Source organism: Diprion similis, chromosome 10 (assembly GCF_021155765.1).
Source record: "Diprion similis isolate iyDipSimi1 chromosome 10, iyDipSimi1.1, whole genome shotgun sequence".
Classification (NCBI taxonomy): Eukaryota; Metazoa; Arthropoda; class Insecta; order Hymenoptera; family Diprionidae; genus Diprion; species Diprion similis.
Window position 1 is genome coordinate 528225 of NC_060114.1, and position 17066 is coordinate 545290.

At 37.0% G+C, this 17066-nt stretch overlaps 1 protein-coding gene across 1 annotated transcript; it reads left to right on the forward strand.

Annotated features, from left to right (window-relative positions):
- Positions 1 to 10527: 10527 nt before the first annotated feature.
- Positions 10528 to 14345, forward strand: LOC124410969 (protein ZBED8-like). The gene is given in 3 exon segments (XM_046889735.1): positions 10528 to 11307; positions 11656 to 11675; positions 14315 to 14345. Coding segments are annotated over 3 exon segments (831 nt in total).
- Positions 14346 to 17066: the final 2721 nt, after the last annotated feature.

A 17066-nucleotide genomic window follows, 5' to 3' on the forward strand; every position in this document is an offset into this window, starting at 1 on the left:
CGTCATTATCGGTTTCTCGTGTTTTCGGGTAAATGTTTTGAATATCGTTTCGGTTATCGTTTCTGTTGATTAAGTTTTGTATCGGACCTCGTTGTCTCATTGCCGTGAGTCAAAAATTATACTCCGAGTCATTACGCAACGGTCGTGAATTATTGCGCACTAGCGTCGGTCGCGGCCATCTTTGTGGCGTCTCCGTTTGAATTGTCCCCGCGCCAACTTGACGCTGCCGCGTGGCGCTGCTTTCGAGATATCGACTTGTCGCAGTAGATCGAAGCCATGCTACGCCCGTGCGCTCCCTGAGTATCTGCTTCACGGTACCCTCACTTTAAGCGAGCCGCGCGACTGTACGCTCCTCTTCAAGTAGACTTGACGCAATATTCTCTCCTTCTGTTAAGAATTTCGTTACCGTTTGGAAAATAAATATTAAACCCCTTTGTTAAATTTACCTTGTTATTTAAAGACTTCTAGTCTCGTGACAGCTGACGTTAGTATCTCGTCTTTAATTCCCTTGTATTGTATCGACTAGTATCGATCCTTCCGTAATCAGCTGTCCTGTTCAGTCTATTCTGTAATTTAGTTTGTCAAGTTTTCTTATATTTCGTTTATCGAAGACTGTCGTTCTTATTATAAGTTAACGTTATTATTTCCGTATTGTATCGAGACTAAGATTCTGGTATTTCGTTTACCAACGATTGTTTACCTTAATTTACGCTACTAATTTCACTATGTAACAAATTTTTAAGCTTTTCGTGTACTCCGTTCATTGAAGATTGTTTATTGTAATTAGCGTTATTATTTTCGTTCCTTGTATCGAGTCTTTTGAACTATCCCTTGTTTGTCATCACCGTCCATAGAAGGTTGTGTACGAGTTAGGTGGTTTTGAGACCTAATTCCATTCCTACAAATAAATTCACTTTTCGTTACCTTTATTTTGGCAATTTTTAGAAAAGTGTTTTGAACGTTCACTATCCGGCCATTCCCCTCCACCAAATACTGAGCTACCGAGTTTCCTTTTTCCTTCTACCTTCCTTCTCTTTTAGATTATCGTGGTATATTGTACCTGGCACCTAACAAAAATTTCCTTTTTATTTATTTCATTTAAAATGATAAGAGGAAAGGGAGAGAAAATCATTGTAGAATGCGAAAAAATAAAAGATAGAGAAGTATTGGCAGGAGCAATAAAAAATAACATAGGAAATAAATATAAAATATACTTACCGAAAAAGAAGATGCCAAAGGTTAAAGTAGTAGGAATAGAGGAAATAATAGAAAGGGGAAGTGAAGAAACTCTTATCGAAAAGATAAGAAAACAAAATGGCCTTACAGAAGATCAAAAGTCATGTATTATAAATATTGTAAAAATAATCAGGAATAATAGTAACGAAAGCACTGCGATCATCGAACTTGACCCGAAAACACACAAGTTATTTGTACAACAACAGAGAATGAAAGTAGGATGGAAAAACTGCCCAGTGTACGATTACGTAAGTGTAGTGAGGTGCTTTCATTGCTTTGGCTACAATCATTTCGCGAACGAATGTCGAGATAGTGTTAGGTGTAGAAAGTGTGGTGGCAACCACGAAATAAGAGAATGCCAATCGAATATAAGTCAGTGTATAAACTGTTGCAAAATGAGCGAAAAATTTAACATCGAAGATATGGCAAAAGACCATGAAGCAACTGATATAAGATGTGAGGTATACCAGAGAATGATAAGCAGAAACAGGAAAAATATAGATTATGGAGAGAAATAGCAACGAAAAGGAGAGGGGAGAAATGAGGGGAAGGCATTCATATTCTTGCTAAACGCGCAAGGCTTTATAAACAATAAGGATCAAATTGAAGATATGATGATGCGATTGAAACCACAAATAGTATGCTTAACAGAAACACATGTGACAAAGGAAATCGATGACCATGAGTTGAAAGTGGACAATTATAGAGAAATAAGATGCGACTCGGAAAATAGTAGGACAGGAGGAGTCTTGACGTATATAAATAAGGATATTAAATATACAATAATAACGAATAAAAATATAGAACAAAATATGTGGCTTAGTGCAATAAAATTAATGGGTAAATATAATGAGATAATTATCTGTAACGTATATCATTCGCCAAACAAAAGCGATGGAAAATTTATAGAGGCAGTCACAAAGGAGTGTGAGTTATTGATAGATTTAGGACATGTAATAGTAGTCGGCGATTTTAACATTGACGTAAGAAAAGATAACCATTATACCAGACGACTGATACAAAATTTTAAAAACTCTGGAATGAAACGTTTCGAAAATGAATACACAAGGACGACGCAAAGATCAAAAACAGAAATTGACCTGGTATTCTCAAATTTTTATGTTATGACAAAAGTCCTAGCGACACCTAAAATAACTGACCACGATATTGTAAGAATAGATGTTTTTAAAAATGACCAAAGAACAGAGAAAATGACTGAATATTATAAAAGAGATGAAAAAAACTTGAATAAGAAAGTCTTCAGACAAACAATAATACCGATAATACAAAGGAAATGTATGAGTCAAAAAAACACAAATGGCCTTGCAAATAGTATGGTAGAATGTATTGTGGAAACTATAAACAAGGTAGCACCAAAAAGAAAAGTAAGAATACCTACAAAATGGAAGGAAAAGCCGTGGATAACCGAAGATATTAGACAAGTAAGCTATTATAAAGATATGTGGTACAAACATGCTGCCATCACAGGGGAAGCAAAAGATTGGGAAGAATATAAAAGGATGAGAAATAATCTAGTTACGAAAATACGAATTAGTAAAAAAAACTATTACGAAAATACCATCGACGCAGAAAAATCAAACCCAATAAAAATGCGGAGGACATTAAAAGAAATAATAGGCAGTAAAAAGAAAGAAGTAAGTACAAAGGGCGTTATGTTTGATGGAAAAATATGTAATGACGAAAATGAAATAGCAAACAAATTTAATGACTTTTTCTTACAGAGTATTGAGAATATACTAAAAAATACAAATGAAAGGGATGATACTGAGCAAGGGATAGATACAGAAGGTACACAAAGTATGGAGGTGTTTAGAGAAGTTAGCAAACAGGAAATAGATTTGATTGTAAAAAACATAAAAAATAAGCAGGGTACAGATGAAGGAATTAGTACGAAAATATTAAAGATGAGTTGGTCAAGTGTAGGTGATATAATGGTGCAAGTAATAAAAAATTCAATGCAAGAAGGAATATTTCCGGAAGCATGGAAGACGTCGACAGTAGTGCCAATACAAAAAATAGCAGGTACCACCAAAGCGGAAGAATACAGACCGATAAACATGCTGCCAATATACGAAAAAATACTTGAAATAGCGGTCAAAAATCAAGTGCTGCAATTCGTAGATGAAAATAATATTCTAATACCGGAACAGTCAGGATTTAGAAGAAATTATTCGTGTGAAACGGCTGTGCAAAACATAATAATTGAGTGGAAGAAAAACTTGGATGAAAGTGAATACATAGGAGTTGTATTTTTAGATTTTAAAAGAGCCTTCGAGACAATAAATAGGAAATTGTTATTACAGAAAATAGAGGCATACGGAATGAAAGGGCAAATCTATAAATGGATGAAATCATATTTGGAAAACCGGTTACAGCAGGTGAAATACAAAAATAGCAAGTCGGAAGGAAAGCACACAAAGCATGGGGTACCACAGGGATCTGTACTGGGCCCCTTGCTATCTATAATATACATAAATGATCTTGTAAAAAATTTGAAATATTGCTCATGCCAAATGTTCGCAGATGACACGGTAATATACGTAAAGGATAAAGACCTCTGTGTAATTGAAAAAAAACTAAATGACGATTTAAGTACGATAATGAAATGGTTAAAAAAGAATGCTCTATGTCTGAATACTGGGAAAACTAAATTCATGCTGATTCACGATAAACGTAAGCAATACGAAAGAAAATGCTGTGAAATAAAAATAGAAAATGAAAAAATTGAGGAAGTTGAAGAAATAAAATATCTTGGAATCATCATTGATAATAATTTGAAATTTGATAAAATGGCAGCGATGATAGTAAAGAAAGTAGCAAAGAAAATAAATTTTATGTATAGGATAAATAAATACGCCTCCGGAAACACACTAGTGACTATATACAAAGCCATAGTAGCGCCGCATTTCGAATATTGCAACACGCTGTTGTTGAGCGTGAATCGTTACTGGATGGACATTCTACAAAAAACGCAAAATAGAGCGATGCGGGCTATACTAAGATGCGATAGGTACACAAGAATTAATGACATGTTAGGTGCATTGTGCTTTCTCAGTATCAGACAAAGGATGGTGTTAAATGTGTGTGTGTTTGTATACAGAGTAAAAAATAAAATGATGCCAAATTACCTGACAGAGGAAATAGAACTAGTAGGGGAAAGGCACAATTATAATACAAGACAGCGAACAAACATAAATATAAAATCATGTAGAACTAAAACAGCCCAGCGCTGCATAACATATTCCGGTTTTGAAATGTTTAATAAGCTGCCGGCGGAAATTAGAACATTAAAAACAGTTGAAGAATTTAAGAGACAGATGAAAGAATATGTGAAGGAAAGAGTATAATATGTAATGAAGCACATAGATTGTAAGCAAGTAAGTTAAGAATGTAAGTTACAGTAGGTTAAGTAAGTTAAGATTCAAAATTGTAACAAGTAGCAAATGCTAAATAAATCACTATCAATCAATCAATCAATCTACTCTCTGCCATCTCCGTAAGTTAAATTTTGCGAGTAATTTCGCGACTGGTTAGTTTACTATTAAATTGTAGTGACTATTATTTATTTCCTTGATCTCATCTTGTTTGAATGATTTTTTGATATCGCTGAATAGCAGCGCCTTACTTATGCTTGAGTAAAAAATCCCTGATCATCTTGTTTTATTTGAATGTCTTATTTATTGTTCTCGGTAGTAATTGGTAAATTAATTAGCTTAAAAAGTCTCTAATTTTGTCTCTCATTCCGTTTCTTGCTATCTAATTTCTATTTCCTCGTTACCTCATTCATAATTTCTCAAGTATCGTTTTTCTGATCCCTTAATAGTTTTCTAATTTAATTATTACCGAATATCTTGGAGTAATTATTATCGTAAGCGTACCGCGTGCGCGATCTTATATTGCTGCGCGTCATAGCCGTTGTTCTCTTTTGACATTGGAGTATTGTGCCGTACCGAATAATACCTTTTTCACTGCTTTCTTTGCTTATACCGTTGCTACGTAGTTTGTCCGTAGATCTCTAGTTTGTAATATATCGCATTAAAATATTTCCTCTCTGTAATACCAGTTCTTGATACGTCAAGATATCTGTCTCTTGTTTACCTTGATTATAATGTTTCGTCGTATCGTATATATCGCAAGCTAGAAACCACGTATTTCTTTAATCTCTATCATACCTGTTTCGTATCATTTCGTCATATCCGATTCTCTGTAACTTCGCTTCAACTATTGAATTATCCAATTGACTTGAAATCCTTTCTTTCGCTATTAATCATAGTATCTCCTGCTTTTTCGATTAACTGTAGTAGCTCTTGCTTTCTTAATCAACTGTAATATCTCTTGCCTTCTTCTTTTGGCAGTTCTAATATTTCCGTATTTTTTTTTTTCATGTATTATCGTGCCTTATTGGTTTCATCTATAAATTGCTGCGATTATTCTTGATGTATGTGATTATATCTTCCTCGCCATACTATGCTGTTCAACCGGAATTGTAGCAATTAGTTTAAGAATCTTGGATTGTGCATTGCATGCTAGCCTACTTCACCTGCTTTGTTAACTTACTGATTGTTATATCGAGTAATAGTATCGCGATTACACCCGCTTCATACCGCTAAATCACTCGAATAATTGTATCGCTAACGTGTTACCTCCGAATCATATTTGCTCTCTTTATTTCCGATATTCCATTTGTCGTATATCTGACGCTACTGCGTCTGGCGCCCAGCACTCTTATCTTTTTCGAATTATCGTTTATACCTAGTGATCCGGTCAGTAACTGCGCCGTAGGGTAACGTGAGTTTCCCTCCCTCAAGAATTACCGGTTTTCGAAGATAAAATACGAACATATCACTTTTTCTCTCTTCTCTCTTTTTTTAAAGAAAAATCCACGTTACAGTGTATACTTTTAAATAACATGGTCGGAGGTCGATTGGGAGAACATCAGCCTCGGCAACTCGCCGGGCTTCCTCAACTCGTGATGGAGCACTATTGCGGGGGGGGGGGGGGGGGGGGCTTCACCGCGCGGCTCCCAGCCGCTGGGAGCCCGCCGAACACAGCACCAAGGTCTTCGACACCTACATTACCAACGGTGTTAGATCCGAGGGAATGCCGGGACCCCCCGCTGAATTCAGTAGGAACGAGGGTCAGCTGAGACCCGCGCAGACGTTCTTCGTGCCAACCAAATTCGAGGGCCCCCAAACGCCGATGACGGAACAGGTAACTAGCCACTTTTGTCACTATGAGTCACTTTGCCTATTTAAGGGGATGTCGGATTTCTGTCAAATAGGGTGAATCTCACTTCACAACTTGATACTTTTATACTTTTGAAGGGTGAATTTTTCTATATAAATAGGCGTTGAAAAACTTGACTTAGTTTAGTCTCTCCACAAAATTTTGCAAAATAATCTGTTCCTGTTTTTTACTTGTCAATCTGGACTGTTTTTACAATGGTAGTGCTTGATACAGCAACCCTATTCATTTTATGACACAAGAACGTTTAGACTTCTTGCGTCACTTGGCGATTATTAGATCATTTGAAAGGGGGGTAAACGGGTGACTACCCTTTGTAACAGTCCTATATGAATATGATCGTGTAAATCAATCATCTTCAAAAATGATGGTAGCTTTTTTTTATTTAGGAGTAACTAGAAGCCGTATATTGGAGTCTTGTATTTCTTGTATCAAATGACGGACTAAAGCGTGCTTTCCTCGACCTGCGAAAACAAAATATGTTGTCATTGATATGAAAACGAAGTTAATCTAATTATGGATAACTACTGTGCGATTATTCCGTAAAATTATTCGAAGAAACTGGAATTAGTTTACTTTTTACCATGTTATTCAGATGGGAAAGAGTCACGTGTAATACGGCAGCTCTTACATTGGACTTAGGTAAAGAATTTTCATGAAAAAAGACAATACAGCTTTTGTTTGTTGCGCTTATACTCAATTGCGTTGTGGTTTTATTTGCAGAAAATGGCGCCCAAAAGAAAATATAACAACAGTTATATTAAATTCGGATTTACTTTCATTAAAAGTCATGGGGAAATACAAGCACAGCGCGTTTTATGCGCAACCGTTTTCGCAAAAGATGCGTTGAAGCCAGCGAAATTGAAACGCCATTTAGAAACGGTCCACTCTAATTTCTCAGACCAACCGCCAAAATTTTTTGAAGGAAAATTAGAGAATCTGAAGAAAATGAAACTCGGGCCTAGTAGTTCAAGATGGTCTTCAATTGTTGTCAGTTACTTGTGTCTGTCCACTTTTTAGACAACGACGACACGATCAAAGAGGAATTGTTGATTTCACGAGAACTGGAAACGACATTAAAAGTTATCGACGTTATGAACATAATAACGGAATATTTTGAGAAGCATGAAATAATGTCGGAAAAGCTCGTCGGTTTCTGTACGGATGGCGCTCCAGTTATGTTAGGATCACGCTCTGGTCTAGCAATTTTAATAAAACAAAAGAATCCTTTTGCATTAACGACGCATTGTATTATACATCGCCAAGCGTTAGCTTCTAATACTCTTTCTAAATGCCTTAATAATACAATGCAATTGGCCATAAAAGTGTTTATAGTTTCTACTAATTCCACAAAACAGTTGTGAAAGAATTAGCTTTCTTCGATTATTATGAAGCCATTCACTATATGGACCAACTTGCTTACCAACTTACTTACTTACCAACGTTTAATGTTATTGTTGAAATATGAAGATTATACTGTGCAATATAACGTTCTCTTGAGTCCAAGTGCACATGCGTCTGGTGTGTAGCGTGTTCGTGTGTGCAAGGCTGGTATAGAAGAGCGTGCCTGCTCCCCCCCCCCTTTATTTTTCCTGTCAGTCGGCGTCAAGCGTATCGCATGGTAAGCGGCACACGATGTGCCACGTAGATAGTATAAGGTGATCTAAATAAACTTGTTTGTCCTAAGGATAATTTATTTATTCAACAACCCACCTTAATAATTCAATAGTTATAAAAAGCAGCGCCTTAAATACACGACTTTTTAAAAAGCTGTGCACTAAAATGGATTCTGACCATCAGGCGCTTCTGTTTGACACAGAAGTTCGTTGGCTGTCGAAAGGAAACATGCTGGGAATATTATACGAGCTAAGAGAGAGGGTTAAGCTGTATCTAGCTGAAAAAAAATGAAAGACTTACTAGAGCAGTTTTCTGATCTGAAATCTCAGATGCAGTTGGCTCATCTTTTGGATATCTTCACACATTTAAATAAGCTAAACTTACAATTGCAAGGTTCCGGAAAAAAAATTTAGAAAGCGTTGCAAACGTATTTATCTTTGAAGATAAACTTCATGCCTTTATTTGTAAACTTTGATTATGGATAGGTAAAGTGGACGAACTTGCTACCACCGACCAATCATGTGGCTACTACGTAAACTCAATTCGCGACTTCGACCTTTTCTCTTTTGGACGATTGTTCTTCCTGCATCGCTTTTTATAGCTCTAAATCAGTAGTTCCCAAAGTGATCCAGGTGGACCCCCAGGAGTCCGCGGGAGACTCGGCGGGAGTCTACGTTGGCGTGATAAAAAAATGGGGGTTCACAATTCGTAAGCGGGGGTCCACGAAAATTTATCTGCTTTCGATAATGAAGAACTAAAATGTTGGCTTGACTTCACCTATCAATGTAGGCAGATAATATTTTAACGGCATGTAGCAGTCCTACCTTTACCGACCAAGGAAACTTATTTTTTTTCTTTCTATAATTGATAAACAAACATAAAGTGTTGAAATTTGGACGGCGCATAACTCTTTCGCAACGGAATCGAGGAAGGTTACTCATTTCCCAAAAATCGTCAAGAAAAAATGTCATTTTTCGACACGTGTTAGTATTCCCACACCTCTCGCATTTCAAGGACCAAAAAGCCCGTAGCTAAGGTACCTTCCGCCATTCGGGGAAAAATAAGGAGTAAAATGAGCCACCACGAGACTTTTCATGCAATACCAAGGCCAGGCAATGAGAACTAGTAAATACAATAATTTCGTAACAAAAGAGGCTCTCTCCATCAACTGAGCGCACGGCCGGTATGGCCGAGCGTTCCTTGATTAGAATATCGCGAGATCATCTTTTATTTACGAAATTATTGTACTTACTAGTTCTCATTGCCTGGCCTTAGTATTGCATGAAATCAGTCTCGTGGTGGCTCATTTTACTCCTTATTTTTCCCCGAATGGCGGAAGGTACCTTAGCTACGGGCTTTTTGGTCCTTGAAATGCGAGAGGTGTAGGAATAGTAACACGTGTCGAAAAATGACATTTTTTTAAAATAATTTTCGGGATATGAATAACCTTCTTCGATTCTGCTACGAAAGAGCTATGCACCGTCCAAATTTCATCCCTTGCCGTTCGTTTGTTTATTAATTATAGAAAGAAAAAGCATGAGTTTGCTCGCTCAGTAAAGGTAGGACTGCTACATGCCGTTAAGAAGCTCAGCGACTGTTACTCATAAAAACTTGCATATATATTCAATACAATGTGTCGAGACTTGCAAAGCGTCGCCTCCGTCCGCTACGCTTGTTCAGACGTGCAAAGGGACAAAATACGACTTGTGGTGTGTGTGCTTGCAATCTGGCATGAACTGGTTTGATTCTTCACCAATATAAATACGAATGCCAAGGACAAACGTTTTTTAATACTTTATAAATTAAATACTTAACAGAGTCATTATTAGATACTTCCATAAAATAACAAAAAGCCAAGAAAGGTTGAACTTTTTGTCCCTACTTTATTAGTAATTTTTTTTTTACCCGACTGTGTGGTGGTTCACTAAAGGAGAGATATATTATGATTGACCTGCATGATTGTAAATATTTCAGGTTCCTAATGTTAAATGACTTAATTAAATATACTTTCATAAATTGTACGCGTCTTTACGTACCCGTAACGTGCATCGTAGTAATAAATAAATAATTAAAATCGCGGAGTTTTGATATCAAAATATTATTTAAAAGTATTTTCCATCGAATTTACAGAAATATATCAAAATATATTTATGAAAAAATGTTTTACATTGCATTAAAACGGTTCAGTGTATTCATAAAACTCTCTATGGATTAAGATCCACAATAGAGTTTTATGAAGCAATTTATTGCTTTTAATAATTGGAATAAATTTGCCGTCGGTACTTCGTTTATTTCATTGCAATAATTAATTAGATAATCCTATTCTGTTGAAATAGCCATATCTTGTTGAGTAAGGCTGCCTTATGATTACTGAAGCAAAGGTTTTTTTTATTCGCAGACAGGTAACTGATGCGAAACATAGCTGAATCTAAGAAGAAATGTCGACAGTATAGTGTTGATTATATGAAATTTGGTTTTCTTCCATCCAAGGCAGACAAGCGATTGCCCATATGACTTTTATGCAACAAAGTTTTGAGCAATGACTCGATGAAACCATCGAAGCTCGAAGATCATCTAAGAAGGTGTCATCCTGATAAAATAGTCCAAGATTTGAAATATCTTCAAGCATTGAAGGGAAAATATGAAAAGAGACCCACCGTGCACGGTATGTTCTCTTCAACATCTGAAAGTAACGATGATGGCTTGCGGGCATCTTACAATATCTCATTACTTATAGCGAAATCTGGAAAACCGCACATCATTGGACAACAGTTAATTTTACCCGCTGTTGAAGAGGTTTTAACAACTGTTCTGCACAAATCTCCATGTGACATACTCAAAAGAATTCCTTCAAGTAACAACACTGTACAAAGACGTATTGATGAAATGAGCTCTGATATTGAAAGTTTCTTGTGTAATTATGTGCAAACAACTCATTTTTCTATTCAACTGGACGAAACAACTTTACCTGGTAATGAAGCATTATTATTGGCATATGTTCGATTTGTTATGAACGAAGAAATTCATGAAAAGCTACTATTCGCGAAAACTTTGGAGACGGACACTAAAGGTGAATCAAAATGTAATGTCCTGAGTGATTTTTTAAAGGAAAAATCGATTCCATTCACAAACGTTATTTCGGTGGTAACAGATGGAGCTTCCGCCATGGTTGGGCGATATCGTGGGTTTATAAGCCATTTCAAAAGAATTATACCAGAGGTTACTGCAATTTACTGTGTCATATACCGACAACACCTAGTAGCGAAAAATTTGAGTGGTAGATTGTACCAATCGCTTCAATTTGTGATTAATGCAGTCAACAAAATGAAACGCATTGCGTTGAATACGCGTTTATTGGCACAATTGTGCGATGAATATGATGAAGACTTCCAACGATTGCTCTTGCATACTGAAGTACGCTGGTTGTCGGAAGGTGCATGTTTAACAAGATTTTACTTACTTTTTCAATCAGTTTTAAAGTTTCTGGAAAGTGAAGATCCAGATTTAAAAGAAAACTTGATCAATTTGAAAACAGACATCGCGTATTTGACAGATTTGTTCAAAAAATTTGATGACATCAACTTACAATTGCAAGGGGACAGCCTCAATTCAATAAAAACAAAGTGTGTAATTTCAGCTTTTCTTGGAAAAGTGAAATTTATGAAGCAAAATATTAGTCGGCGCGAATTTTCCCAGTTTTCAAACTTGTTACAGGTAGCATGCCTTGATGAGGATATTCAGATATACGTTCAACATTCAATTGCCCTGCATGATGACTTCAAAATCAGATTTCAAGATATTCTGACGATGGAAATACCACCATGGATCATAAATTCATTTGATGAAACGGAAGTGGAGAATGTGATATCACAAGAGGACCTACTCGAGCTTAGCACTAATGAGGAGCTGAAGGTGAAATTCAAAAGAGGGTATCAAACATTTTGGCTGCAGGCAGAAATACCCGAAAAATATACTGGACTGTGGCGAATTGCGACAAAGCTTTTGATAGCGTTTCCCTCGTCATATCTTGTCGAAAAAAGTTTTACTGTCGTTACAAACCTTTCAACAAAAAACAGGAGCATATTGAACATTACGGAACGGGGAGCTTTGCGGTTATTCCTAACAAAACTGAAGCCAAATATTGATAATTTGCTGTCAATCCATCAAGTACTTCCCTCCCATTAAAATTATGACTATTTCGTGATTGTCATTGTAGAAGTTACGTTACGTTATTAATGTTTAATTTTAATTGTATAACGACTGTTATCATATTACAATGTAATATGATGATAATAATAAATAATAGTGTAATAATTACATATTTGAATAAATACAACACAAAAAATAGACTGTTTTTCTTTTTATTCTTACTACTCCGAATGGGGAGTTTTCTAAACGAAATAAGTGAGAATTGATTGGTTCCTTGTGTTGTGAATAGATGTCAAAAAAGTAAAATTGGATGGAATCCTACTTGAGGTTACAGTCATCCGCCTGAATGTGTACCTATAACATTTTTAAATATGCTGAAGACCTCGAAATCTGAGACTGATTTGAAGCGCAAGATAGTGGAAGCAAGCGATGCAGTGAGGAAGAAATATCAAGCATTGAAAACAGATCGCATAGCCGATAGCGAAGCGACGGAGAGAACTTGTAAACCAATTGTTGAGCCGCTGACTACTATAGCAAAGGCATCTGAGTTCAAAGCGGATGCTATAAAGCCTGAAGTGTATGCTGAAAATGATGATGAATTCGATAATAGTATGGCTTGGGATTATTATAAACAAACTCCGAACTCCGAATATCGCAATTATTACAAACAAACTCCGAACTCCGAATATCGCAATTATTACAAACAGACTCTGAACTCCGAATATCGCAATTATTACAAACAGACTCCCAACTTCGAATATCGCATACGAAAACCGAGTCAATCGCTCGTTAGGAGTGTTCCAACGCAGAGGGGGGTCCGAGAAATCTACGCCGAATGCACGTGAAAGCGGTGATATTGAGGATGACGCGAACGCCGCGATTGAGCGAACTATTCCCGTCTTGTGGCAAACTGTTTACACAACACCGGTCACCGAATCTCATATGGAATCGCCGCGATCGGCGTTGATGGAGCAGATGGCTGACCCTGATACTTCGATGCACATGGAACGAGCGTTCGAAGAAAACTTTGGCACTTTGGCCAAGAATTATATAATGAATTCAATTCATGATACCGCACATACAATGGATTCAGTTTACGGAATTACATTTGTCTCGAACAATGATGGGATCGCTGGTTTCATGATTGGTGACTCGCCGATTGAATTTGAGCTAGATCATTTTTACGTTGAAAACATGCGATTCAGAACAACTCCGGGTATAATGAAACTCATGTTTAAGAAAATTCCCGATGAACATATTTACACCGATGATGATCTTCGCAAATATCGCGACATCATAGATTCGACAAATGCCTGCAAAAAAGGTTATCAAAAAACGGGTCAAGTATGTGGGTATAAATCCTACAAATATCGAATCATTATACGCAAGCTATTTCCGAGTCGCTTGGCACTCGGTGAGGGTCTCAACACCAGTAAACATATCGTACGAAAGAATTCTCGAGTAGACTATATATATTGGGATGATCCAAACGAGTTGGTGGACAGGTTGTGGTTATTGAGTCGTTCTAAGGCTGTCGGTAACACGGCTCACACGAATGAGGTTATCTCAATGGTGGAGGAACTACGAGAAGCTAATATTATTGTTTGAAGAATAAGTGGAGATAAAATACAGCTGGTTAGAGAGCTACATGCACCGACTCGTCGTAACTTTGAGCGTCGAAGAGTGATCGTGAAAGGTTTTGACGACTTGTGGCAAGCGGATTTGGTCGAAATGCGGCAGTATGCCAAAATAAATAAAAATGTCAATTACATTCTGACGGTCATTGACGTGTTATCCAAATTTGCGTGGGCTGTGGCACTGAAAAATAAGAGTGCTCAATCGGCTGGCGATAGATTTAAACAAGTGTTTCAAAGCGGTCGATCGCCTAAGAATCTTCAATCGGACGACGGTAAAGAATTTTTCAATGCCGAATTTAGAAAGTTAATGAAGAAGCACAACATCAATCATTACTCGACCTACAGCGCTATGAAGGCATCGGTTATAGAACGTTGGAACCGCACACTCAAGGATAAAACGTGGCGATCAGTCAGTCTGAACGGATCATACAAATGGATTGATAAGATACAGCAGTGGGTGACACAATACAACACGAGCAAACATCGTACCACGGGTATGGCACCGATTAAAGTGAACCGGAAGGGAGGATTCTATGAACGAGAACTGCATTCAGTGAAATATCCCGACATATATTTAGTGGAGTGAGTTTGGAAGAGGAAAGGCGATAAGGTGGTCGTGAAGTGGTTGGGTCTGAATGTATCACATGATTCTTGGATAGATAAAGACAATGCATTGTAATCGTTTTATTCACATCGTTTTATATTTCTTGTTAAATAAATATTATTTCTATACAGATGACGGAATTTTTACATGCCCCCAAGGTAACGTGTCTGTACTACCAGGTAGTAAATATCGCTTATCATCGTGATGGCTTAACGCAAGTTTCAATTGTCGAATTGAATACACTTTATGCAGATTCGAACGAATGGTCCGCTACGTTTTTGAAATACTCTCGTGCTGGTTAAGGCAGTCGAGATAATTTTCGAAAGTTATTTGATTGTTCAATACATTATTTTTCGCACCTTTTGCTCTCTTGACAATCTTATTACCATCCATTCGCGTCGCATACATTTTGGATCGCAATCCCACAAATTCAGTCATTATTTCACCAGTTCGATCATCCTTCATTAGCCCCACAACTTTTTCGTTTACCTGGGGAATTTTATAAATATTATCCGCAGGATAATTGCTGGTGTCGAATCTGTCAATATTGTCTCAAACGAATTCATAAACGTCACAAGATTTCATTTCATAAATAAGACTATCAGTATCGGTATACATTAACTTACAATATGATTTCAACTGTGGTAGCATAAAAGAATGGTGAAAGTCGTAGACGCAAATTTTTGATGAATCTAGAATAGCCATACCGGCGTAAATTGGCTTGTTAAATATTACTTCGAGCCTATTCAACTGTATCGCGACGAAATTTTCGCTGAATGTACTTCGACTGTGGAAATTCGGTCGCGATATCAGTACTTTGGCGCCACCACGTCCATGCCGTTTTTGTGCCAACTTGACATCAGAATATTTGCGAACATTTTCCATCGTTTTACCGAATACCGCGTTTTTCAGCAGTTTGTATAGATTCTGCTGGAATTTGTTTGCACTTTTGGCTCTTAACGCCGTGTTCAAATCAATATAACTCTTCACCCGTACAGATTGTTTGAATTTCAATATTCTATGAATTTTACACAATGTCAGACCGTTTTTCACACACTGCTGCAAATTACGATAATGTATAACATGGCGTGTCTTGTTCTGCAACGTAGCTCAAAGTTTTGGAATTTTTTAACCGGGGGTTTTTGATGATTTGGAGAAAAGGCTAAATCTTGATGTAATATGTCTAGATTGGTAGGGTATTCTAAATCTACTTCCAATATGTATCCATCATCAGATTCTTCGTCAAGTCGCATAGAATCAAAATCATGTACTCGATGCACCTATTCAAAATTTTGGCAAGGTAGGTACTGAGACATCGCCCAACCATTGTAACGCCCAAAAGGCGTTAGGTATTATAATCCACGGAAGTAATCCACTTCCCTCGAGTCAATCACTCCTCGCATTAACTTTAGCCGTCACAAAGCACGGATATAACATATAAAAGACTGAAACTAGCCCTATAATATTCAAAACGAGTAAAGACAAAGAAAAGAGAATAATATGTATATAGTAAGAAATATACCTATACGAGGCACGCTAATCCGGCACAGCAAGCAAAAACCCATATCTATAGAACACACAGCGTCCGAGCCTCGCGGGCCGACAAAGAGGGGGAAGCAAGCAAAATAGTATACCGGGACCATCTCTAGAAACTAAACAGGAACTGCGCATGCGCGAATTTAAATCCGTCGTCCGTGCAGTCTGGCCACCCCGAGACCCTGCTGTCAAACTCTGTTTCTGTCGGCGATGTAGTTCACATGCATTTTTGAGGTTAGAATCTCAAGTTATTGAGAAAGTGACTCGAAAAGGCTTGGGAAGCATTTGTTATTGAAAATTGATTGTTCAAAGAACGGTCGGAATTTAATGCTGATGCTCTTTGAAAATTCGTCCTATTCGATTGAAACAAGAAATCTGTTCAAATGTTGGGTGCTTGGAAGAAACGAAGCAGGTAGGTGGGGACAATTTATTCAATCATTTTCATTACTTTATACATTAAGAATAAAAATGAAATTTTTTTCTTTCAACAGAAAATACAGCCAAAATAATAGCATCAATGCTGTTCGCTGATGTCTTCTCTTCCCATTCAATTCATGACACATGCAGAGATCATCGGCCACTTTTGTTGGTTGGAAGAGGAAGTTGTAGATCTTACGGTTTCTTTCAATTTCAAATCTAATCTAAAGAAATCTAATCCGAAGAGTAAAACTCAGAAACATTCTGTGACACAAGTTAAAAATCAACATTTTCAAAATGTGCCTCAGTGTCACAATTAACTTTAAGGATAATCATGTTTTGGAGTAATGTTCAGAACATTCATATGAAAATACTGACTTATCGGGTTCAACATTGTACCCCTTGTTCCTTTGAAACAAATGAATATCTAATTTTCACTGAAGTTTATGAAAATATTTACTTAAACCTAAATCCAATACAATATCTTGTTCATAGTGCTCCGAACATCATCCAGTAACATGAATATCCGGAAGGAATCCCTCTGTCGCAGAAACCGTTGTAAGGTTCTTTGTTTTTAACTTGTGCCACTAGATAACTTTTGCATT